The 25307-nt window shown below is 44.6% G+C and overlaps 2 protein-coding genes across 3 annotated transcripts; one reads left to right on the plus strand and one right to left on the minus strand.

The window, feature by feature from the left end:
• Positions 1-1328: 1328 nt before the first annotated feature.
• On the minus strand, positions 1329-16406 carry ascc1 (activating signal cointegrator 1 complex subunit 1). Its single transcript, XM_033984367.2, has 9 exons — positions 16112-16406; positions 15009-15111; positions 14839-14936; positions 12838-13016; positions 7549-7682; positions 5381-5500; positions 4049-4173; positions 3593-3657; positions 1329-1699 (listed from the first exon to the last, which is right to left on the minus strand). The coding sequence occupies exons 1-9, from the start codon at positions 16221-16223 to the stop codon at positions 1583-1585; spliced, it is 1053 nt and encodes a 350-aa protein (XP_033840258.1). The 5' UTR covers positions 16224-16406; the 3' UTR covers positions 1329-1582.
• Positions 16407-16492: 86 nt separating this feature from the next.
• anapc16 (anaphase promoting complex subunit 16) lies at positions 16493-22192 on the plus strand. Of its 2 annotated transcripts, none has more exons than XM_033984400.2 (4): positions 16493-16596; positions 17124-17275; positions 20195-20269; positions 21335-22192. In XM_033984400.2, exons 2-4 carry the CDS (start codon positions 17134-17136, stop codon positions 21442-21444), a joined length of 327 nt encoding a protein of 108 aa, XP_033840291.1. In that variant the 5' UTR covers positions 16493-16596; positions 17124-17133; the 3' UTR covers positions 21445-22192. The 2 variants fall into 2 exon arrangements, with proteins under 2 accessions (XP_033840291.1, XP_033840292.1); XM_033984401.2 differs by lacking the exon at positions 16493-16596 and adding an exon at positions 16784-16869 and having other exon boundaries at positions 21335-22145.
• Positions 22193-25307: the final 3115 nt, after the last annotated feature.

Raw genomic sequence — 25307 nt, forward strand, 5'->3', positions numbered from 1 at the left:
CCTCCTCTTTAATACCCCACAGAGGTAAATACCTCCTCTTTAATACCCCACAGAAGTAAATACCTCCTCTTTAATACCCCACAGAAGTAAATACCTCCTCTTTAATACCCCACAGAAGTAAATACCTCCTCTTTAATACCCCACAGAAGTAAATACCTCCTCTTTAATACCCCACAGAAGTAAATACCTCCTCTTTAATACCCCACAGAAGTAAATACCTCCTCTTTAATACCCCACAGAAGTAAATACCTCCTCTTTAATGCCCCACAGAAGTAAATACCTCCTCTTTAATGCCCCACAGAAGTAAATACCTCCTCTTTAATATCCCACAGAGGTAAATACCTCCTCTTTAATACCCCACAGAGGTAAATACCTCCTCTTTAATACCCCACAGAGGTAAATACCTCCTCTTTAATACCCCACAGAAGTAAATACCTCCTCTTTAATACCCCACAGAAGTAAATACCTCCTCTTTAATACCCCACAGAAGTAAATACCTCCTCTTTAATACCCCACAGAAGTAAATACCTCCTCTTTAATACGCCGTAAAAGTAAATACCTCCTCTTTAATACCCCACAGAAGTAAATACCTCCTCTTTAATACGCCGTAAAAGTAAATACCTCCTCTTTAATGCCCCACAGAGGTAAATACCTCCTCTTTAATACCCCACAGAGGTAAATACCTCCTCTTTAATACGCCGTAAAAGTAAATACCTCCTCTTTAATACCCCACAGAAGTAAATACCTCCTCTTTAATACCCCACAGAGGTAAATACCTCCTCTTTAATACGCCGTAAAAGTAAATACCTCATCTTTAATACCCCACAGAAGTAAATACCTCCTCTTTAATACCCCACAGAGGTAAATACCTCCTCTTTAATACCCCACAGAGGTAAATACCTCCTCTTTAATACCCCACAGAGGTAAATACCTCCTCTTTAATACCCCACAGAGGTAAATACCTCCTCTTTAATACCCCACAGAAGTAAACACCTCCTCTTTAATACCCCACAGAAGTAAATACCTCCTCTTTAATACCCCACAGAAGTAAATACCTCCTCTTTAATACCCCACAGAAGTAAATACCTCCTCTTTAATACCCCACAGAAGTAAATACCTCCTCTTTAATGCCCCACAGAAGTAAATACCTCCTCTTTAATACCCCACAGATGTAAAACTGAAGTGTAGACCGCACAGGTTAGCTCACTGGGTCTGGTGAAGAGAAGACATATGTAGGACTATCTGTAGCAGTAGTAGTAGTAATAGTACTTCTTAAATACTGTTACTTCAGTGCTGCTGCTGTTGTTCAGTCAGGAGATAAAATCTAATGGAAGCTAGAAAACACATAAAAGTATTTTTTATTTCTCTCTGTATGTGGAGGAAGATAAACGAGACTTGGAGTCATCAGCGTTTCACAGATTTACAGCACAGTGAGCACAGATCTGCTGCCATCTGGTGGACAAAGCTCTGCTCTGTTCACAGGGTTAGAACAGGACCAAATCAGGTCTAGATCTGGACCAAACCAGGACCAAACCGGGACCAAACCGGGACCAAACCAGGACCAAAGAGATGAGGTTGAGTTTCATGAAAAGGAGACTTGTCCTGCGGTGGAGTAGTATCCTGTACAGTCTGAAGAATATCTCTGTGATAAAAGCACCGAGTTCAGCTCCAGATCTCCAAAAGTAAAAGCTCCAAACGTCTGCAACAGAAAAGAGAACGCACGATTAAAGACGCACTACGGAACTTCTCAGGAAACAAGCCGCTGCACTGCATGTCACAGTATGGCATTAAACTGACCTATCTCCATGGAGACGAGCAGGTCTGTGGAGAGGCGACCCCGCTCACAGAAAGGTTTTTGGGTTTTTTTTAAAGATAAGTATAAAAAAACCTGTAACTGAATAAATCCCAGATACACAGGTTTAATGCCACACTGTGGAACATTCAGGGCAAAGTAATGACATAATGTAACACTGTAAAAAATAATAAAATACACAACAGTTAATCTATTTTTTTATTTGTCTGTTTGTTCAGATTATTTTTAACTTTGTTGGGAGAGAAAAGAGAAGAGAGGAGAGGAAAAAGTGAGAGGGAGACGAGAGGAGAGAGAGGGGAGGAGAGAGAGAGGGGAGGAGAGAGAGAGGAGAAGAGAGAGAGAGGAGAAGAGAGAGAGAGAGGGGAGGAGAGAGAGAGGGGAGGAGAGAGAGGGGAGGAGAGAGAGGGGAGGAGAGAGAGAGGGGAGGAGAGAGAGAGGGGAGAAGAGAGAGAGGGGAGGAGAGAGAGAGGAGAAGAGAGAGAGGGGAGGAGAGAGAGAGGGGAGGAGAGAGAGAGGGGAGGAGAGAGAGAGGGGAGAAGAGAGAGAGAGGACAAGAGAGAGGGGAGGAGAGAGAGAGGGGAGGAGAGAGAGAGGGGAGGAGAGAGAGAGGGGAGAAGAGAGAGAGAGGAGAAGAGAGAGGGGAGGAGAGAGAGAGGTGGGGAGAGAGAGAGGGGAAGAGAGAGTGCTGGGGGGAGAGAGATGGGAGGCGAGAGGGGGGAGAAGAGAGAGGGGAGGAGAGAGAGGGGAGAAGAGAGAGAGGGGAGGAGAGAGAGAGGGGAGGAGAGAGAGAGGGGAGGAGAGAGAGGGGAGGAGAGAGAGGGGAGGAGAGAGAGGGGGGGAGAGAGAGGGGAGGAGAGAGAGAGGGGAGGAGAGAGAGGGGAGGAGAGAGAGGGGAGGAGAGAGAGGGGAGGAGAGAGAGGGGAGGAGAGAGAGGGGAGGAGAGAGAGAGAGGGGAGGAGAGAGAGAGGGGAGGAGAGAGGGGAGGAGAGAGAGAGGGGAGAGGAGAGAGGGGAGAAGAGAGAGAGGGGAGGAGAGAGAGAGGGGAGGAGAGAGAGGGGAGGAGAGAGAGAGGGGAGGAGAGAGAGGGGAGGAGAGAGGGGAGGAGAGAGAGGGGAGGGAAGAGAGAGAGGGGAGGAGAGAGGGGAGGAGAGAGAGGGGAGGGAAGAGAGAGAGGGGAGGGAAGAGAGAGAGGGGAGGGAAGAGAGAGAGGGGAGGAGAGAGAGGGGAGGAGAGAGGGGAGGAGAGAGAGGGGAGGAGAGAGAGGGGAGGGAAGAGAGAGAGGGGAGGGAAGAGAGAGAGGGGAGGAGAGAGAGAGGGGAGGAGAGAGAGAGGGGAGGAGAGAGAGGGGAGGAGAGAGAGGGGAGGGAAGAGAGAGAGGGGAGGGAAGAGAGAGAGGGGAGGGAAGAGAGAGAGGGGAGGAGAGAGAGGGGAGGCTAGAGAGAGGGGGGCGGAGAGAGAGGGCAGGAGAGAGAGGGGAGGGAAGAGAGAGAGGGGAGGGAAGAGAGAGAGGGGAGGAGAGAGAGAGGGGAGGAGAGAGAGAGGGGAGGAGAGAGAGGGGAGGAGAGAGAGGGGAGGGAAGAGAGAGAGGGGAGGGAAGAGAGAGAGGGGAGGGAAGAGAGAGAGGGGAGGAGAGAGAGGGGAGGAGAGAGAGAGGGGGGAGGAGAGAGAGGGGAGGAGAGAAACAAATAGGAACAGATAAAAGAAAAAGTGAGAGAGACATGAGAGAAAGAGAGAGTGTGATCACATGACGAGGACTTCGGTCTCTATAAAACGTCAAACCTTCAGGACGTGGCGAGCGTCAAACGCTTCTCTCGATGTTGGAGTTTTTCGTCCTGAACCTTCAGCTGCAAATGAAAATCACAAAGATTCAGATCCACACGACTCACCGTTTACTCGAAAGTTTGATATTTTTACAAAAAACAATACTCCAGTACTCTCTGGTCACAATACAAGTTACTTTATCTGACCCCCCGTGACACGCTCCCTATGACACGCCCCCTGTGACACGCCCCCTGAGACACACCCCCTGTGACACGCCCACTGTGACACGCCCCCCGTGACACGCCCCTATGACACGCCCCCGTGACACGCCCCCTGTGACACACTCAGTGTCCGACGGGGTCTAGTCCGATGGATAAATGCTGTCATTGTGTCCTTGGGCAAGACACTTAACCCCTCGCTCCCAGCGTCTGTACTCGCAGGTTCTTTGAAGGTGGATCTGTATAAAACATTTACCTGTGGAGTCTCTCCTGAACAGTGTGTTCATGACTGTCCCATGAAGTTTGACTCTGTCCCATTCACGAACCATCAGCCCCGAAGACACAAAGTGCTCCACCAGACGATCAGCCAGCACCTGCAGCCTACGACACAAGGGCACATGAAGCCTACGACACAAGGGCACATGAAGCCTACGACACAAGGACACATGAAGCCTACGACACAAGGACACATGAAGCCTACGACACAAGGACACATGAAGCCTACAGCACAAGGACACATGAAGCCTACGACACAAGGACACATGAAGCCTAGGACACAAGGACACATGAAGCCTACGACACAAGGGCACATGAAGCCTACGACACAAGGACACATGAAGCCTACAGCACAAGGACACATGAAGCCTACGACACAAGGGCACATGAAGCCTACGACACAAGGACACATGAAGCCTACAGCACAAGGACACATGAAGCCTACGACACAAGGACACATGAAGCCTAGGACACAAGGACACATGAAGCCTACGACACAAGGGCACATGAAGCCTACGACACAAGGACACATGAAGCCTACAGCACAAGGACACATGAAGCCTACGACACAAGGGCACATGAAGCCTACGATACAAGGACACATGAAGCCTAGGACACAAGGACACATGAAGCCTACGACACAAAGACACATGAAGCCTACAGCACAAGGACACATGAAGCCTACGACACAAGGACACATGAAGCCTACGACACAAGGACACATGAAGCTACTCTCAGGTCATGTGACTCTCAGGTCATGTGACTCTCAGGTCATGTGACTCTCAGGTCATGTGACTCTCAGGTCATGTGACTCTCAGGTCATGTGACTCTCAGGTCATGTGACTCTCAGGTCATGTGACTCTCAGGTCATGTGACTCTCAGGTCATGTGACTCTCAGGTCATGTGACTCTGGCGTCTGGGTGAAAAAAGTCTAAAGTTTAAACTCTGATAAAACTTTGTGTCATAAATGCTGATCAGGTTGGACTGGTACAAGACATAAGGAATAATAATAATCACACGTTTGTCAAACTGGGTCTCACATAGATGTACTGGATTATTCATATGTTTGTCTGAGGTGTGGAAATTCTCCCTCTTTTAGCTAAGGAACGCGGCTAATGCTAGCAGCCCTACACCATAACGGTTTATTTAAAGTGTTTTATTCATTCTCAGGATCAACAGTGAGATAAACCTTTTCTCATTCAGGTGTGTTGTGTCCGGTTAAAGACCTGTCACTGCGCTGATGGCATGACCCCTGAATAGCGCCCCCTGTAGGGAAGAGTGTGGCCTGAATAATCCCGCGTTTCCTCCTCACTTGTCAGACCCGTCCTTCATGTTGACCTTGGCGTAGAGGACGTCTACCGTCGCAGGGTCATCATTCATGTACTCCACTCCTCTGACCTCGAGTTCCAAGGGCCTGCCTCCGGTGATCTCCCTGAAAAACAACATCAACACAGCAAATATGTCAATTTAGAAAACGCTTACAGTTTGTATACATCTTTGAACAGGAACTATTTATAACACCATCCTCAGACCTACATCTAAAGAAGGAAAACAACCATGCTAACCAGTAAGCTAATAGGTGTGAGAGCGCAGACTGTGAGTGTGGCGTCCCCCACAGCGTTCGGCTCAAATGAGGCTCATCGAGGCTGGAGCAGTTATAAGGGAGAAGTTTCACATTTGGAATTCTGAACGGGAGAATCGTGGTTTAGTCCTGGTTTAGGGAGCGCATGCTTAGCAACGCTGTCAATCAAACCTGTTGCTAACGCTAGCGGCCTCGGGGGGAAAGAAGGCGCCTGATTTGATATTAAAGTTCATATTTTGAATCACGGACGAAATAGCGAAAAAAACAACCCAGGATCATGTAGAGGGTTAATACGAACATTTAAGACCAAAATGAGTCTGAAGCAGCAGAGACAGAGAGACGAGTGACAGGAAGTGCGCCCATGATCACTTCCTGTTTGGAATGAGGCGGTTAGCTGTGTCCATTTATATATACAGAAGTAAATTTTCATTTTGTACATCAAATAGCTTCAATTTCCACTGAGGATCGATAAAGTTCGTCTAAATATAATAAAAAAATTGGACAGTATAGTTACAGTCGCTCGCAAAAATATTCATCCCCCTGGAACTTTTTTAAATTTTGGCAAGTTACAACCACAAATTTTTATTTTTCATTTGCATTTTATCTGAATAAGCAACACAAAATGGTACATAAGTGTGAAGTAGACAGAAAATTATACAACATTTGCAGATTTAAAAAAATAACAATAATACAAAACTGAAAAGTGCAGCGTGCAGAAGTATTCAGCCCGAAGTCAATACTTTGTGGAACTTCCTTTTGCTGCAATCACAGCTGCAGCTGGGGAATGTCTCCACCTACAGACTGAAATTTCTGCCCATTCTTCCTGCAAAACAGTTCAAGCTCTGTCAGATTTGATGGAAACCGTTTCAGATCTTGCCACAGATTCTCAGTTGGATTGAGGTCCAGACTTTGACTGGGCCATTCTGACACATGATTATGTTTTGCTTTAAACTGTTCCATTGACGCTTTGGCTTTATGTTTAGGATCGTTGTCCTGCTGGAAGATGAACCTCCGCCCCAGTCTCAAGTCTTTTACAGACTCAAACAGGTTTTCTTCCAAGATCGCCCTGTATTTAGCTCCATCCATCTTCACATCAACTCTGAGCTGCTTCCCTGTTCCAGCTGAAGAAAAGCCCCACAGCACGATGCTGCCACCACCGTGTTCGACTGTGGGGATGTGTGTTCAGAGAGATCTGCAGGGTTTAGCTTTTAGGCCAAAAAGTTTTATTTTGGTCTCATCAGACCAGAGCATTCTCTGGCACGTTTGCTGTGTCCTCCAAATGACTTCTAGTGAAGTGTAAAGGAGACTTCTTATGGATGGTTTTCAACAATGGCTTTCTTCTTGCCACTCTTCCATAAAGACCAGATTTGTTTGTTCTGTTTTGATGGACGGCCAAGTCTGAGTAGGTTTACAGTTGTGTCATACTCTTTCCATTTCCAGATGATGGATTGAACAGTGCTCCTCGAGATGTTCAACACTTTTTAGATCCAAGCCCTGCTTTTAAACTTCACCACAGTTTTTTCTCTGGCCTGTTTGTTGTGCTCCTTTGACTTCATTTTGTGGTTTGCTCCCCAACACTCTCTTAGCAAACTTATGTGTCCTTCACAGCTGCATTTATACTGAGACAGGATTACACACAGGTGGACTCTTTTTAGTCAGTAGGTCGACATTCAACCTTTACAAAATCATCAGGCAACTTCTAAAAGCAACTGGTTGTGTTCAAGAAAAAGGGGCTGAATACTTTTGCACGCTGCACTTTAAAGTTTTTTATTTAAAAAAAAATTGGAAATCTTGTAAAATATTTCCTTCCACTTCGTGAAGTGGAAGATTAAACCAACAGTGTACGTCCTGGTTAGCATTAGCGTTAGCATTAGCGTTAGCATTAGCCTCGTTCTTACCTGATGAAGTCTTCACACTGCTGCAGCTGCTCACAGGCCTTCCTCACCTCCGTCTCGTTTAACAGAACCAGAGTCCCCACAGTGAGGTGCAGTTTGGACGGGTTCTGGAAAATACTGGCCTCAACTCCATGGTCCTGAAATGAAAAGATTAAAATCGTTTAAACCCCAGGGCTGAGCAACACACGTCCCTGATGACACAAAAGGTTCAAATATACAAACTCAGAACTGTACACTGGCACCGTACCACATCAGAACAGGGATTAAACCAAGAAAAAACACTTAAGCAAACCTGGACTAGAACAGGACCAAACGAGGACTAGAACAGGACCAAACGAGGACTAGAACAGGACCAAACGAGGACTAGAACAGGACCAAATACAGACTAGAACAGGACCAAACGAGGACTAGAACAGGACCAAACGAGGACTAGAACAGGACCAAACGAGGACTAGAACAGGACCAAATACAGACTAGAACAGGACCAAACGAGGACTAGAACAGGACCAAACGAGGACTAGAACAGGACCAAACGAGGACTAGAACAGGACCAAACGAGGACTAGAACAGAACCAAACGAGGACTAGAACAGGACCAAACGAGGACTAGAACAGGACCAAACGAGGACTAGAACAGGACCAAACGAGGACTAGAACAGAACCAAACGAGGACTAGAACAGGACCAAATACAGACTAGAACAGGACCAAACGAGGACTAGAACAGGACCAAATACAGACTAGAACAGGACCAAATACAGACTAGAACAGGACTAAACGAGGACTAGAACAGGACCAAATACAGACTAGAACAGGACTAAACGAGGACTAGAACAGGACCAAACGAGGACTAGAACAGGACCAAATACAGACTAGAACAGGACTAAACGAGGACTAGAACAGGACCAAACGAGGACTAGAACAGGACCAAATACAGACTAGAACAGGACCAAATACAGACTAGAACAGGACTAAACGAGGACTAGAACAGGACTAAACAAGGACTAGAACAGGACCAAACGAGGACTAGAACAGGACCAAACGAGGACTAGAACAGGACCAAACGAGGACTAGAACAGGACCAAACGAGGACTAGAACAGGACCAAACGAGGACTAGAACAGGACTAAACGAGGACTAGAACAGGACTAAACGAGGACTAGAACAGGACTAAACGAGGACTAGAACAGGACTAAACGAGGACTAGAACAGGACCAAATACAGACTAGAACAGGACTAAACGAGGACTAGAACAGGACCAAACGAGGACTAGAACAGGACCAAACGAGGACTAGAACAGGACCAAACGAGGACTAGAACAGGACCAAACGAGGACTAGAACAAGACTAAACAAGGACTAGAACAGGACCAAACGAGGACTAGAACAGGACCAAACGAGGACTAGAACAGGACCAAACGAGGACTAGAACAGGACCAAACGAGGACTAGAACAGGACCAAATACAGACTAGAACAGGACCAAATACAGACTAGAACAGGACTAAACGAGGACTAGAACAGGACCAATCGAGGACTAGAACAGGACTAAACGAGGACTAGAACAGGACCAAACGAGGACTAGAACAGGACCAAATACAGACTAGAACAGGACTAAACGAGGACTAGAACATGACCAAATACAGACTAGAACAGGACTAAACGAGGACTAGAACAGGACCAAACGAGGACTAGAACAGGACCAAACGAGGACTAGAACAGGACCAAACGAGGACTAGAACAGGACCAACGAGGACTAGAACAGGACCAAACGACTAAACAAGGACTAGAACAGGACCAAACGAGGACTAGAACAAGACTAAACGAGGACTAGAACAAGACCAAACGAGGACTAGAACAGGACCAAACGAGGACTAGAACAGGACCAAACGAGGACTAGAACAGGACCAAACGAGGACTAGAACAGGACCAAACGAGGACTAGAACAGGACCAAACGAGGACTAGAACAGGACCAAACGAGGACTAGAAAAGGATCCAAAGGAGGACTAGAACAGGACTAAACGAGGACTAGAACAGGACCAAACGAGGACTAGAACAGGACCAAATACAGACTAGAACAGGACTAAACGAGGACTAGAACAGGACCAAACGAGGACTAGAACAGGACCAAACGAGGACTAGAACAGGACCAAACGAGGACTAGAACAAGACTAAACAAGGACTAGAACAGGACCAAACGAGGACTAGAACAGGACCAAACGAGGACTAGAACAGGACCAAACGAGGACTAGAACAGGACCAAATACAGACTAGAACAGGACCAAACGAGGACTAGAACAGGACCAATCGAGGACTAGAACAGGACTAAACGAGGACTAGAACAGGACCAAACGAGGACTAGAACAGGACCAAATACAGACTAGAACAGGACCAAATACAGACTAGAACAGGACTAAACGAGGACTAGAACATGACCAAATACAGACTAGAACAGGACTAAACGAGGACTAGAACAGGACCAAACGAGGACTAGAACAGGACCAAACGAGGACTAGAACAGGACCAAACGAGGACTAGAACAGGACCAAACGAGGACTAGAACAGGACCAAACGAGGACTAGAACAGGACCAAACGAGGACTAGAACAGGACCAAACGAGGACTAGAACAGAACCAAACGAGGACTAGAACAGGACCAAATACAGACTAGAACAGGACCAAACGAGGACTAGAACAGGACCAAACGAGGACTAGAACAGGACCAAATACAGACTAGAACAGGACCAAACGAGGACTAGAACAGGACCAAATACAGACTAGAACAGGACTAAACGAGGACTAGAACAGGACCAAACGAGGACTAGAACAGGACCAAACGAGGACTAGAACAGGACCAAATACAGACTAGAACAGGACTAAACGAGGACTAGAACAGGACCAAACGAGGACTAGAACAGGACCAAATACAGACTAGAACAGGACCAAATACAGACTAGAACAGGACTAAACGAGGACTAGAACAGGACTAAACAAGGACTAGAACAGGACCAAACGAGGACTAGAACAGGACCAAACGAGGACTAGAACAGGACCAAACGAGGACTAGAACAGGACCAAACGAGGACTAGAACAGGACCAAACGAGGACTAGAACAGGACCAAATACAGACTAGAACAGGACTAAACAAGGACTAGAACAGGACTAAACAAGGACTAGAACAGGACCAAACGAGGACTAGAACAGGACCAAACGAGGACAAGAACAGGACCAAATACAGACTAGAACAGGACCAAACGAGGACTAGAACAGGACCAATCGAGGACTAGAACAGGACCAAACGAGGACTAGAACAGGACTAAACGAGGACTAGAACAGGACTAAACGAGGACTAGAACAGGACCAAACGAGGACTAGAACAAGACTAAACGAGGACTAGAACAGGACCAAACGAGGACTAGAACAGGACCAAACGAGGACTAGAACAGGACCAAACGAGGACTAGAACAAGACTAAACAAGGACTAGAACAGGACCAAACGAGGACTAGAACAGGACCAAACGAGGACTAGAACAAGACTAAACAAGGACTAGAACAGGACCAAACGAGGACTAGAACAGGACCAAACGAGGACTAGAACAGGACCAAACGAGGACTAGAACAGGACCAAATACAGACTAGAACAGGACTAAACGAGGACTAGAACAGGACCAATCGAGGACTAGAACAGGACTAAACGAGGACTAGAACAGGACCAAACGAGGACTAGAACAGGACCAAATACAGACTAGAACAGGACCAAATACAGACTAGAACAGGACCAAATACAGACTAGAACAGGACTAAACGAGGACTAGAACATGACCAAATACAGACTAGAACAGGACTAAACGAGGACTAGAACAGGACCAAACGAGGACTAGAACAGGACCAAACGAGGACTAGAACAGGACCAAACGAGGACTAGAACAGGACCAAACGAGGACTAGAACAGGACCAAACGAGGACTAGAACAGGACCAAACTACTAAACAAGGACTAGAACAGGACCAAACGAGGACTAGAACAAGACTAAACGAGGACTAGAACAAGACCAAACAAGGACTAGAACAGGACCAAACGAGGACTAGAACAGGACCAAACGAGGACTAGAACAGGACCAAACGAGGACTAGAACAGGACCAAACGAGGACTAGAACAGGACCAAACGAGGACTAGAACAGGACCAAACGAGGACTAGAACAGGACCAAACGAGGACTAGAACAGGACCAAATACGGACTAGAACAGGACCAAATACGGACTAGAACATGACCAAATGAGGACTAGAACATGACCAAATACAGACTAGAACAGGACCAAACGAGGACTAGAACAGGACCAAACGAGGACTAGAACAGGACCAAATACAGACTAGAACAGGACTAAACGAGGACTAGAACAGGACTAAACAAGGACTAGAACAGGACCAAACGAGGACTAGAACAGGACCAAACAAGGACTAGAACAGGACCAAATACAGACTAGAACAGGACCAAACGAGGACTAGAACAGGACCAAACGAGGACTAGAACAGGACTAAACAAGGACTAGAACAGGACCAAACGAGGACTAGAACAGGACCAAACGAGGACTAGAACAGGACCAAACAAGGACTAGAACAGGACCAAACGAGGACTAGAACAGGACCAAACGAGGACTAGAACAGGACCAAACGAGGACTAGAACAGGACCAAACGAGGACTAGAACAGGACTAAACGAGGACTAGAACAGGACCAAACGAGGACTAGAACAGGACCAAACGAGGACTAGAACAGGACCAAACGAGGACTAGAACAGGACTAAACAAGGACTAGAACAGGACCAAATACAGACTAGAACAGGACCAAATACAGACTAGAACAGGACCAAACGAGGACTAGAACAGGACCAAACACGGACTAGAACAGGACCAAACAAGGAGTAGCCCTGGTTTAGCCCTGGTTTAGTCCTGGTTTAGCCCTGGTTTAGCCCTGGTTTAGCCCTAATTTAGTCCTGGTTTAGCCCTGGTTTAGCCCTGGTTTAGCCCTGGTTTAGCCCTGGTTTAGCCCTGGTTTAGCCCTGGTTTAGCCCTAATTTAGCCCTGGTTTAGCCCTGGTTCAGACCTGGTTTAGACCCGGTTCAGACTTGGATCTAGTCTTTGTCAGGACTAAACGTTGGCTGAAGGACATTTCCCTGTTGTGCAAAGAGACAGAGACACAAATCAAATGTGTTAAAACAGACGTCTGTGCCACTGACTCCGAGTCTGATTTCAGGTTTAACTCGTCTGGATCATTTTTCTGAGAAATAAACTGAAAACTGGACCTGTGAGCACTGGGCCAGCACCGCCTCCTTAAACCTCAGGAAGCCATCTTGGATCCCGGGGTCGTTCAGCGGGAGCGACAGGAAGTGAGTGAACGGCTGTTTCCTCCTGAAGCTGTCGACGAGCAGCTCCAGTCGAGTGAGCGCAGACGACACAGACGCTCGACGGGCCCCGGTGATCACTGAAACAGAACGCACGAAGTAACACACAAGATGGACGACACAGACGCTCGACGGGCCCCGGTGATCACTGAAACAGAACGCACGAAGTAACGCTTTTGAATGTTACACTGTATGGCATTAAACTTGCGTAACTCACATTTATTCAATTATACCGTAAATTTGGGACTATAAGCCGTGACTTTTCCCCCCACGCTCTGAACCCTGCGGCCGATACAACAGCGCAGCTTATTTATAGAATTTTACCGGATAACGGCCACCGGGGGGCGCTCTCCGGCTGTAAACGTAAAAGTGAGACAGACGTGGGGAAAGATTCTGCTCTGAAGAATTCACTAGTTTTGATTTTTGTAACTGTCATTTTGTGGAAAAACACACGAAGAAAACGGACACGATGCAGTTTTTAAGATAAAGAAGGAAATAGAGCCGCTGCACGTGGGCTCGGCATCGATGAATCCAACTCGGTCGATGTAAAAAGACGACAAAAGGAAATAAAAGCAGACGCCCGTGTTGGTGCAGCTTTATTTTCTAAACCTGCAGGTATATTCACCCCGTGTTGATGTCGTGTCGGTGCCAATCTTCAGTCACAGTTTAAAAAAAGCGTGTCCGTGTAGCGTCTTTCTGTGTAAATATCTCACGTTACAATATGAAAACCTGCGGCTCATATTCAGGCGCCGCTTATATACGGACAAAATGGACTTTCTTTTCAAATTTAGCTGGTGCGGCTCATATTCGGGTGAGCTCTTTAGTCCCATATTTACGGTAAATCCTTGTGAATCCCTCCGTGCACACGCTGGCTCGCCTCTCCGTGTGCGTAACCTGCGACACTTTGAACGGCGTCGCCTGCTCGGCTCCGGTGAGATCGGTCTAATGCCACGCCGCGGAACGTTCCGAGGAAAACAGTACCGTCACCATGGAGACGGTCATAGCATTTAGCACAAGCGTAAAGTCGGATTCAAACGGCGCACGTCCTTTCTGTCGTCAGTGATTTGTCGTATTTTTGTTTGGTCAGAGCGTCTCGTGGATCTGCTCTTCCCGAGTTACAAAACACACAGGATTAACAGCTGTTTTTGTGGTTTTTTTTGCCTCCATCTTACACTTTTAGCTTATAAAAATAAAATCACAAATGCGTAAATCCTGGCAGTTACAGATAAATGTTCAAAATAACCACATAAGCACATTTGGAGAGTGGATTGTGACGATAAAAATTGAGCTTTTCTCTGCAAATTCTCCGTCTGATTTTATATTAAAGTCCATCTTACACCATTTTCTGATCTGCTCTGATGTCGTTTCCTCGTCACAAACACAGACCTGGAGTCGTGTTTTTCTGTTTCATTCTCACACGTTTAACACAAACAAACCTGCAGATTTAGGCCGAGTTCTTCTCTCAAACTGAAAACACCCTGTTCCACCTTGTGATGTCATCATGTGATACAGGAAGTGCTCCACTGTGTTTTTAAACTCCACACACCTTCATTTATAGAATCATTTGGATCATTTCAGTCCTGGAGTTGTCTCTTATCTCGACTGAACTAAAGGTAAAAGTCTCTGTTCACTTGAAAACTACCACTTGATGACATCACAAGGTGGAACGTCGCATTTTGAGCTTTGGAGATGTAACAGACTAATAATAAAGTGTGAGTCAAACATGTGTGAATGAAACAAAACACAAGTCCAGGTGTGTTTTTTGACGTGTTCACAGCTTTAGAACGTGACTTAAAGCTGCAGGAGTCACTTCTGTGTGATGTAGGAGCTTTAAATAATATTCTAATCTGATCAGACTTGATGATTCTGTGGAGACGCGCTGAGACGTGCTCAAATCCTCACCTATCGGTCCTTCCGCTCCTTGTTTGGGGATGCTGATGCTGGTTTTCGTGTCATGCTCAAGTCGTCTGCGAGTCTCTCCTTTTTTACCGATGATGTATCTGAAGACGAGAGTTTAAAACATGACAGATCTGCCGAGTTCAAATGTACGACGCGCTTTATGAACGTCGTACTTGTAGAGGACGCTGGGCACGTCGACGGCGCAGTGGAAGCCTTTGTCCGTCTGTTCAATGCGCTGAGGATCGCAGCCCTCATCTTCAGCCACGTCTCCAGACTCTGCCGTTTAAACACACAAAAATACAACGTTTAGTACTTTTATTTTTACTTTTGCCGTTGTGGTGAGAACACAGAACGAATCAGTGAACACATTTGTTTTTTTTTCGGTCAGTCTATACACACAATTTAACATCGGGATTCAATGGCACTTATATTCGTTAGATTTAAAAAAAAAAAATGTAAAAAAAAATAATAATAATTTGATCAATTAAAATGTGTTAAAAAATTTAAAACAGATAAAATGTGATGAATTAAAATTAGTTTAAAAAATTGAATTACATGAATTAAAATTAGATGCATTAAAATTATATGTATAAAAAAGTAAAGTAGATCAATTAAAATGAGTTAAAAAATTTAAATTTCATAAATAAATGTGCTAGATAAAAAAATCATAGACATAATAATTACAATATTTAAAGGCCCATTTTTCATCACAAACAGACCTAGAGTCGTGTTTTGTTTCATTCTCACATGTTTAACACACAGACCTGCAGATTTAGGCTGAGTTCTTCTCTAAAAGCTCAAAAAACTCCGTTCCACCTTGTGATGTCATCATGTGGTGATACAGGAAGTGCTCCACTGTGTTTTTAAACTCCACCTTCACTAGAATCATTTGGATCATTTCAGAAATCCTGAAACTGACACTTACCTCAACTGAACTAAAGGTAAAAGTGGGAGGAGTCAACTTGGAAACTACCACTTCATGACATCACAAGGTGGAACAGAGCATTTTGAGCTTTGGAGATGTTACAGACTAATAATAAAGACACAAAACACAACTCTAGGTGTGTTTTTGAGGAGGAAACAGCATTAGAACATGCTTTAACGCTCACAGGAGTCAGTTTTGTGTCATACAGGAGCTTTAACTGTACTGGATAGTAACGAAAACATGAATTCGCTCTGTTTTCGCCCAGTTTAAATAAAAAGTGAAGCACCAGGGTCCAACCACAAAGTCACCAAAGCTTCCACCAGTCTCCACACATAAAAGACTAAGGCTCACCTGGTCCTGTGTAGGAGAACTCCTCTTCCTCCTCAAACTGCTCCTCCTTCATCACGTTCCTTCGATATTGTCTGCCATTTATGATCACAAGTTGTGGACGTAAAACCTCCATTATAACAACAAATCTGCTCAATTCTGATAGACAGGAACAGAATATATGTATTAAATTAGTAGCTAGGCCATTTTTTTTGTCAAATTGTGCTCAGATTTCATAGTTTTCGCCTTTTAAAAGTGACTTAGCAGCTGCAGCAGAGCTCGGTCCAGTGAAGGTTGACGTTGACGTGCTGTGAACGTCACTTTACGTTAATGTGCAAACCTCCAAATCACCTGGAACAGGCGCTGAACCGGGTTTGCCGTATTCCGGATCATTTGTATATCTTCAAACGTAAATCGTTTTTGTGTCGCAAAGCATTTGTTGAACTCAAACAAGAAGAACTATTTCGTGGATAAAATTTAATTTATTTTTACATTTTTGGACTTTGAGGGTAAGTTTTATATCTCTGAATTTGTTTGTAAAGTGATGCGGCATTAGCAGTAGCTCTATTTACGGTTGATTTCTGCCTTTAGTTGACAATTCTTTTACTGCTCTGTTGTTAGCTTTCAATGTAGCATTTCGCCTTTGACTTAGAACGATGAAGCTAACATGCTAAAGCTAACATGCTAAAGCTAATGTTTTTAGCACAGGCGCTCATTTTCCGTCAACGTGAACTATTTCGTGGATAAAATGTAATTTATTTTAACATTTTTGGACGTTGGAGGTAAGTTTTATATCTCTGAACCTGTTTTTAAAGCGATGCATTAGCAGTAGTTTTATTTACGGTTGATTTGTGCCTTTATTTGACTTTATTTTAACTGTTTTGTTGCTAGTTTTCAATACAGCATTTCGCCTTTGACTTAGAACGATGAAGCTAACATGCTAAAGCTAATGTTTTGGCACAGCTCATTTCGCGTTAACGTGATGCTTTCGGGGTGTAACTTAATGCCTTTCTGATGTGACATATTGTGTTTAAAGTGCTCCAGGGATGGCCGCCTCGTCCTCCTCGTCCTCTGCGGGGGGAGTGAGTGGGAGCTCGGTCACAGTCTCTGGGTTCAGCGCCTCAGACCTGACGCCTCCGAGAAAAGTGCTGTTCACGTACCCCAAAGGATCAGGCGAGATGATGGAGGGTAAATCACCCAGGACACTCGTGCTCATCAGCGATATGTCCTGTTTATTAGCACGAGTCTACACCACATTATAAGGCTGTACTTTCAACATTTATTCTGCAAACAGCAAGTCTGGTATTCGTTTTACTTTGACTGTCCTGGTTTTACATCAAATACATTTTCATCACAAAGTCAGGCAAGTTTATTTGTACAGCACAATTCATACACAAAGTAATTCCTTTACAAAATAAGAAAGACATTAAAATCACAATACATCAAATCAAAACATAAATAATCCCAAATAATCATCATAAAATGAGAATTACAGGAGAAAAGTGCAGAATAAAACCCTTTCAGTCACAGCAGCTAATATATATATATAAATTATAGCTGTAAAACCCCTCACCACACACTTTATACACTTTCCTCACACAGACATTAACATTTCCTCACATTTCTCTCTTGTTTAGTTGATTAATAGTGACTAGTATAATAGTTGATTACAGTTCCTCTGACCGCGCCTCTTCGCTGTAGTGTCCAACATTTATGTAAATTTGTCTGAACACATTCTGTACTGGACAGGAGACACGGCACGGAGGAGACTGATGGACAATGGTCTACAGTCCAACAGCCAATCAGGACGCACGACACAATGGTCTACAGTCCAACAGCCAATCAGGACGCACGACACAATGGTCTACAGTCCAACAGCCAATCAGGACGCACGACACAATGGTCTACAGTCCAACAGCCAATCAGGACGCACGACACAATGGTCTACAGTCCAACAGCCAATCAGGACGCACGACACAATGGTCTACAGTCCAACAGCCAATCAGGACGCACGACACAATGCACGTTCATACACTGTAAAAAAGCATGAAAATTGCACTGGAAAAATCCACGAAACAGCGAGACCACGAAAGGTGAACCACGATGTAGCGAGGGAGAACTACGATAAAATAATATATATATGTTACTAAAAAATAAAACAGGGACCATCAAGCTATGAAACATCTGCAGTGATGCATAGAACAATTACAATCATTTATTTACATTAAGATTTATGACGAGTATAAGGGTCACTTAAAAAGTATTATGCAGGCTCTAGGAGAATAAAATAACATTCTGACATTAAAGTCGTACAACAAAAATAAAGTCACAATTTTATGAGAATAAAGTTGTAATTTTACGAGAATAAAGCCGTAGTCAACTTAAAGATGTAATTTTATCCAGATTTAGGGACAAGGGCCGTTCGCCACCACGACAAAGAATGCCCTTATTTGTGTAAAAAGATTAAATAAAAACCTGTGTAAGTTGCAGATCTGTTTAATAATTTATAAACTTATGGGATGTGTAAAATGTCACTGTTTGAAAGTTTAATAATGGGCATTTATGTTAGCTTTAACTCATGCAAGCACCAGTCTTTTGCAGTCTGCGTTCATTTTGATTCGTGTCGAGTCCTAAATCATTAAATGTCGACTTTTTTGGCTATAATTTTATTTTTGTAAAATTATTATTTGTGAAATTATTATTTTATTCTCATTAAATTATGACTTTATTCTCTTTAAGTTATGACTTTATTCTCTTTAAATTATGACTTTATTCTCTTTAAATTATGACTTTATTCTCTTTAAATTATGACTTTATTCTCTTTAAATTATGACTTTATGGACATTTAAGTAACTGTGTCTGTCGTGTCACATTATTCAGATGTTTTTTCCGTTTGTTCATTTCCACAGCTCATAGTTTGACTGAATGTTCAGCCTGAGCAAAAACATCACGAGGCGTCTCTTTGTTTATACAGAAACAGCAGCAAACAGAATATTTATCATCTGCTCCTGGAGGAGGGACACACAGAACAGAGGGAGCAGAGGAGGAGAGGAGAAGGAGAGGAAAAGGAGGAGAGAGAAGGAGGTGTGAGGAGAGGAAAAGGAGGAGAGAGAAGGAGGTGTGAGGAGAGGAAAAGGAGGAGAGGGGAGAGAGAGATGGAGAAGTGAGAAGGAGGAGTGAGAAGGAGAGGAGAAGGAGGAGAGAGAAGGTGTGAGAAGGAGAGGAAAAGGAGGAGAGGGGAGAGAGGAGAGAGAGAAGGAGGAGTGAGAAGGAGAGGAAAAGGAGGAGAGAGAAGGTGTGAGAAGGAGAGGAAAAGGAGGAGAGGGGAGAGAGAGATGGAGGAGAGAGAAGGAGAGGAAAAGGAGGAGAGGGGAGAGAGAGAGGAGAGAGAGAAGGAGGAGTGAGAAGGAGAGGAAAAGGAGGAGAGGGGAGAGAGAGGAGAGAGAGAAGGAGAGGAAAAGGAGGAGAGGGGAGAGAGAGAGGAGAGAGAGAAGGAGAGGAAAAGGAGGAGAGGGGAGAGAGAGAGAGGAGAGAGAGAAGGAGGAGTGAGAAGGAGAGGAAAAGGAGGAGAGGGGAGAGAGAGATGGAGGAGTGAGAAGGGGAGGAAAAGGAGGAGAGGAAAAGGAGGAGAGAGACAGAAGAGAAAGACGGATAGAGTGGGAGGAGAGGAGGAGATGCAGAGGAGAGGTGGAGGAGAGAGGACTCCCAGAAGAGAGGGGGAGAGAGGAGGCACAGAAGAGAGAAAGAGGAGAGGTGGAAGAGACAGGAGAGTGAGAAAGGGAGGACGAGGGGATATGACCATAAATGTCTCCGAACAGCAGATTATGAACAGCAGCGTTTTACCTTTAATGAAAACGGCTCAATGTTCTCTCTGTTCTGTCGTTTTCCTCACAGTTTAAATGAGCCGTTTATTCTGCTTTGGCTCAAGTCTCAGACCCGCGCGCTCCTTCTCAAACCCGCGCGCTCCTTTTCAGACCCGCGCGCTCCTTTTCAAACCCGCGCGCTCCTTTTCAGACCCGCGCGCTCCTTCTCAAACCCGCGCGCTCCTTTTCAGTGAACCTTCTTATAAAATCCTGAATGTTTTTGTTCTTTTGTGTCTTTTCTCAGATGGGTCCGATCGGTTCCTGTGTGAGTCTGTGTTCAGTTATCAAGTGGCCTCGACGTTAAAACAAGTCAAACACGGTAAGGAATGTAGCGTTCGGCTCACGTATCATAGCAACCAAAGAGCCAATCAGGAGCGAGGCTGTTGAAGGAAACCCCCCCTTTCCGCCCACACCGCCTGTTTAGCAGTGAGAGGCTTAGCAACGCTGTCAGTCAAACCTCTGGCTGATGCTAGAAGAAGACAAAAGTATTTTTTAATTACATTAGTTGTGAATGCCAAATAACGCCCAAGATCACGTCATATTTCATTTAATTTTTTTTTTTTTTTTTTACTGTTTTTTTCTTGGTCTTAGCTCCAGTTTACACCAAACCAGTAACAGCCACGTAACCATCCAGTTTTAGGTTTGGTTCACAGATAAAGTCATTGATTGAACTGTTTTCCTAATTGTAAAAACTAGTAATTTCTCAGTCATAGCGTTACCATGGAAATACTGCATAGATAAATAATACTGCATCATGTTTTAGAATTAGAAAAATATACGAATCCAGTCAGGATGGCACTTTAGTTTATATATATATATTTATATAGTCTACTACAGACTGGAGACTGCGATGGTGTCATGGTCCAGATGGGGTCAGAGGTCACACATAGCTCTATTGATCACATTGGACTTGACCATGAAATATTCAAAATGTAAATTTATAAATGTTGAACCTGGTCATTTCTGTTTAACAACGAAAACCTGCAGCTGCACAATATTCATTTGAGCTGTCCCCGTCTGCGCAGAATAGTATTGTCCTATTGATACTTTGCAGCTGAGGTCGCTAACATGGGGCACTGTTCTGTCTGAAACTTTGTTAGACTTTAATCTGAGCTTTAATGTAACACAATCTGACCAGAAACGACCAATTTAGCTGGAACTTCAACAGATGAGCTGATTTGTGCTGTTAAACAAGTCCCTCTCAAGTAACATTACAGTCTCAAGCTAGCATTAGCATTAGCATTAGCCAACAGTTTTTCAGACTAGACCTACGTGTACAACATCCACAGTGCGATGTCTCTGTAAAGTATCAATAGAATGTGACGACGGCGTCTGAAACATTGGATTAAAACTGAACTAAACAAGTGCGTTTGTCCGATTTTAGATCAGCAGGTGTCGAGGATGGAGAAGTTGGCGAGTTTGGTGGAGGAGCTGGAGGCGGACGAGTGGAGATACAAACCCATAGAGCAACTTTTAGGGTTCACACCTTCATAAAGAAATACAAAACCAACACAGGACTTTGAGCTGAAATCTGCCAAAGACACAAGAGGAGAGGGAACGACTCTTCACTGGTTTCTGTTTCAAATGATTTCTTCCTGAGTTTGTGACGACCTTTCCCCGTTCAAAACATTTAAATGTCCCAAACTCCTCTACTCTCTGATCTGCTCTAATGTTTCCTCAAACAGACCTGGAGTTGTGTTTTGTTTCGTTCTCACATGTTTAACTCACAAACCTGCAGATTTAGGCCGAGTTCTTCTCTCCAACAGAAAACACTCTGTTCCACCTTGTGATGTCATCATGTGATACAGGAAGTGCTCCACTGTGTTTTTAAACTCCACCTTCACTAGAATCATCTGGATCATTTCAGTCCTGGAGTTCTCACTTATCTCGACTCAACTAAAGGTGAAAAGAGCTGTTCACTTGGGAAAAAAAACAAAAAACAAAACACCACGTCATGACATCACAAGGTGGAACAGAGCATTTTGAGCTTTGGAGATGCAGACAGACAAACAAAACACAACTCCAGGTCTGTTTTTGAGGAGGGACCAGCAGTATAACACGGATTAAAGCTCACCAGAGTCCATTTTGTGTAATATAGAAGCTTAAAGTTACAAATATTTCTTTTCAAAGCCAAAGTTTTATTTGCATTTCTGCCGTTGTCAAAGTGAATCTGTCCATATTTGTTACTTAAACTTGTAAATAAATATGAGGTGGACGTGTGTGCCTCTTGTTACACGTCTTTGACTCATACTTGTCGTCTTTGGAGTGGACAGAGTGTATAAATAAAGTGCTAAATGTACGACACGCTCCGGCTCAGATCACACTTTACAATGGAACACTTCCTCTTAAAGGCACGGTGTCGGTTTAAAGGGCTTGTGTTACCCTGGGTCAAACTGGACAAGATCAGGTTCTCAGACTGTTCTACTTGGCCAGGACTGAAACGGGACTAAACTGGGGCTAAAACAGGACTGAAACAGGACTAAACTGGGACTAAAACAGGACTAAACTGGGACTAAAACAGGACTGAAACAGGACTAAACTGGGACTAAAACAGGACTGAAACAGGACTAAAACAGGACTGAAACGGGACTGAACCAGGACTGAAACGGGACTAAACCAGGACTAAACCGGGACTAAAACAGGACTAAACTGGGACTAAAACAGGACTAAACTGGGGCTAAAACAGGACTGAAACAGGACTAAACTGGGACTAAAACAGGACTAAACTGGGACTAAAACAGGACTGAAACAGGACTAAACTGGGACTAAAACAGGACTGAAACAGGACTAAAACAGGACTGAAACGGGACTGAACCAGGACTGAAACGGGACTAAACCAGGACTAAACCGGGACTAAAACAGGACTAAACTGGGACTAAAACAGGACTAAACTGGGACTAAAACAGGACTAAACTGGGACTAAAACAGGACTAAACTGGGACTAAAACAGGATTAAACTGGGACTAAAACAGGACTGAAACGGGACTAAACTGGGACTGAAACGGGACTGAAACGGGACTAAACCAGGACTGAAACGGGACTAAAACAGGACTAAAACGGGACTAAACTGGGACTAAAACAGGACTAAACTGGGACTGAACCAGGACTGAAACAGGACTAAACCAGGTCTTAAAGTGGACTACATCATCGTTCTAAACAGAAATGATCCAAAGGATAAAAAGTTCCTCCTGGAGCTCGTGCAGCTTCAGCTCATGAACCAGAGCAACGGAACCAGGTACTATAGTACTACTGTACTGTACAGTACTATAGTACTGTTAGTACAGTTAGTACAGTACAGTACTACTGTACTGTACAGTACTATAGTACTGTAGTACTGTACAGTACAGTACTATAATCAGAATCGAACAGAATCAAACTTGAATCTGTACTTCCTCTCTCTCCTCTCCCTCTCTCTCTCTCTCTCTCTGTACTTCCTCTCCCTCTCTCTATTCGTCCTCTCTCTATTCGTCCTCTCTCTATTCGTCCTCTCTCTATTCGTCCTCTCTGTTTTTTTTTCTCTCTCTTTGTGTGAACAGACTGTTCTGTTCTTCAGGAGGATGAAGCCTCATCTCAGATCTGCAGGTCAAAAGTTCAGCCTGAAATTCAGGAGACGCCCCCATGTGTCAGTTTGGAACTACTACAAGTACTACAAGTACTACAAGTACTACAAGTACTACAAGTACTACAAGTACTGTACTACAAGTACTACAAGTACTACAAGTACTACAAGTACTGTACTACAAGTACTACAAGTACTACAAGTACTACAAGTACTGTACTACAAGTACTACAAGTACTACAAGTACTGTACTACAAGTACTACAAGTACTGTACTACAAGTACTACAAGTACTGTACTACAAGTACTACAAGTACTGTACTACAAGTACTGTACTACAAGTACTACAAGTACTGTACTACAAGTACTACAAGTACTGTACTACAAGTACTGTACTGTACTACAAGTACTGTACTACAAGTACTGTACTACAAGTACTGTACTACAAGTACTACAAGTACTGTACTACAAGTACTGTACAACAAGTACTGTACTGTACTACAAGTACTGTACTACAAGTACTGTACTGTACTACAAGTACTGTACTGTACTACAAGTACTGTACTGTACTACAAGTACTGTACTGTACTACAAGTACTGTACTACAAGTACTGTACTGTACAACAAGTACTGTACTGTACTACAAGTACTGTACTACAAGTACTGTACTGTACTACAAGTACTGTACTGTACTACAAGTACTGTACTGTACTACAAGTACTGTACTGTACAACAAGTACTGTACTGTACTACAAGTACTGTACTGTACTACAAGTACTGTACTACAAGTACTGTACTGTACTACAAGTACTGTACTGTACTACAAGTACTGTACTGTACTACAAGTACTGTACTACAAGTACTGGTTCAGTTCTGGTTTGTATCTGTTTCTTTCTCACAGTTGCTCAGTACTTTTCCTCCAGTCACATGTTCACTTCCTCTCCTCCTCCTCCCTCTCTTGTGTCCTCTCTCTGTTTGTGTCTTCTCCTCTTTTCCTCGAGTACACTCTGTCCTTCACGTGTTTACAGGCCTAAGCCCCGCCCCCTCTCTCCTTCTTTTACTGTATAAGGCTCCGCCCACTCACATGACACAGACTGAAGCTCCACCCATCTTCCACAGGGATGAACAGATGAAAAACAGAGAGAGAGGGGGAGGAGGGGGGAGAGAGAGTGAGAGAGAGAAAGGGGAGGAAGAGAGAGGAGGAGAGAGAGGGAGGGGGAGAAAGAGGGAAGAAGGGAGAGAGAAAGGGGGAGGGAGAGAGAGAGGGGGAGAGTGAGAGAGGGGGAGAGATAGAGAAGGGTGGAGGGAGAGAGGGAAGGGGGAGGGAAAGAGGGAGGGGGAGAAAGAGAGGGAAGAAGGGAGAGAGAAAGGGGGAGGGAGAGAGAGGGGGAGAGTGAGAGAGAGGGGGAGAGATAGAGAAGGGTGGAGGGAAAGAGGGGGGAAGGGAGAGAGAGAGGAGGAGAGAGGGAAGGGGGAGGGAAAGAGGGAGGGGGAGAAAGAGAGGGAAGAAGGGAGGGAGAGAGAGAAGGGTGGAGGGAAAGAGAGGGGAAGGGAGAGAGAGAAGGGGGAGATGGAGAGAGAGAGGGAGGAGAAAAACAGCTCATCATCTGGTGTTAAAGGAGCGGTGTGTCTCTCAGACCATCCTCTTTACTCACCATGACGACTTTAGAAGCACTTTTCATGAGACCAGAGGAGTTTACAGTCACCATAAAGATAACAACAACTAGCATGCTAACGCGCTCTTCCTGCTTACACGAGTCACCTGGGCCCGGACACATCCTGCTCAAATACACGGGGGG

Source organism: Periophthalmus magnuspinnatus, chromosome 19 (genome assembly GCF_009829125.3).
Source record: "Periophthalmus magnuspinnatus isolate fPerMag1 chromosome 19, fPerMag1.2.pri, whole genome shotgun sequence".
In the NCBI taxonomy this organism is placed as follows: Eukaryota; Metazoa; Chordata; class Actinopteri; order Gobiiformes; family Gobiidae; genus Periophthalmus; species Periophthalmus magnuspinnatus.

Excerpts from the sequence above, each read along its gene's own strand:
- anapc16 (XM_033984400.2), top strand. The coding sequence starts at position 17,134 with ATGGCCGCCTCGTCCTCCTCGTCCTCTGCGGGGGGAGTGAGTGGGAGC. Across the intron at positions 17,276-20,194 it reads ATCAGGCGAGATGATGGAGG|ATGGGTCCGATCGGTTCCTG; the intron begins GTAAATCACCCA and ends GTCTTTTCTCAG. Across the intron at positions 20,270-21,334 it reads GTTAAAACAAGTCAAACACG|ATCAGCAGGTGTCGAGGATG; the intron begins GTAAGGAATGTA and ends GTCCGATTTTAG.
- ascc1 (XM_033984367.2), bottom strand. The coding sequence starts at position 16,223 with ATGGAGGTTTTACGTCCACAACTTGTGATCATAAATGGCAGACAATAT. Across the intron at positions 13,017-14,838 it reads AGGAGCGGAAGGACCGATAG|TGATCACCGGGGCCCGTCGA; the intron begins GTGAGGATTTGA and ends GTTCTGTTTCAG. Across the intron at positions 4,174-5,380 it reads ATGAAGGACGGGTCTGACAA|GCTGCAGGTGCTGGCTGATC; the intron begins GTGAGGAGGAAA and ends CTTGTGTCGTAG.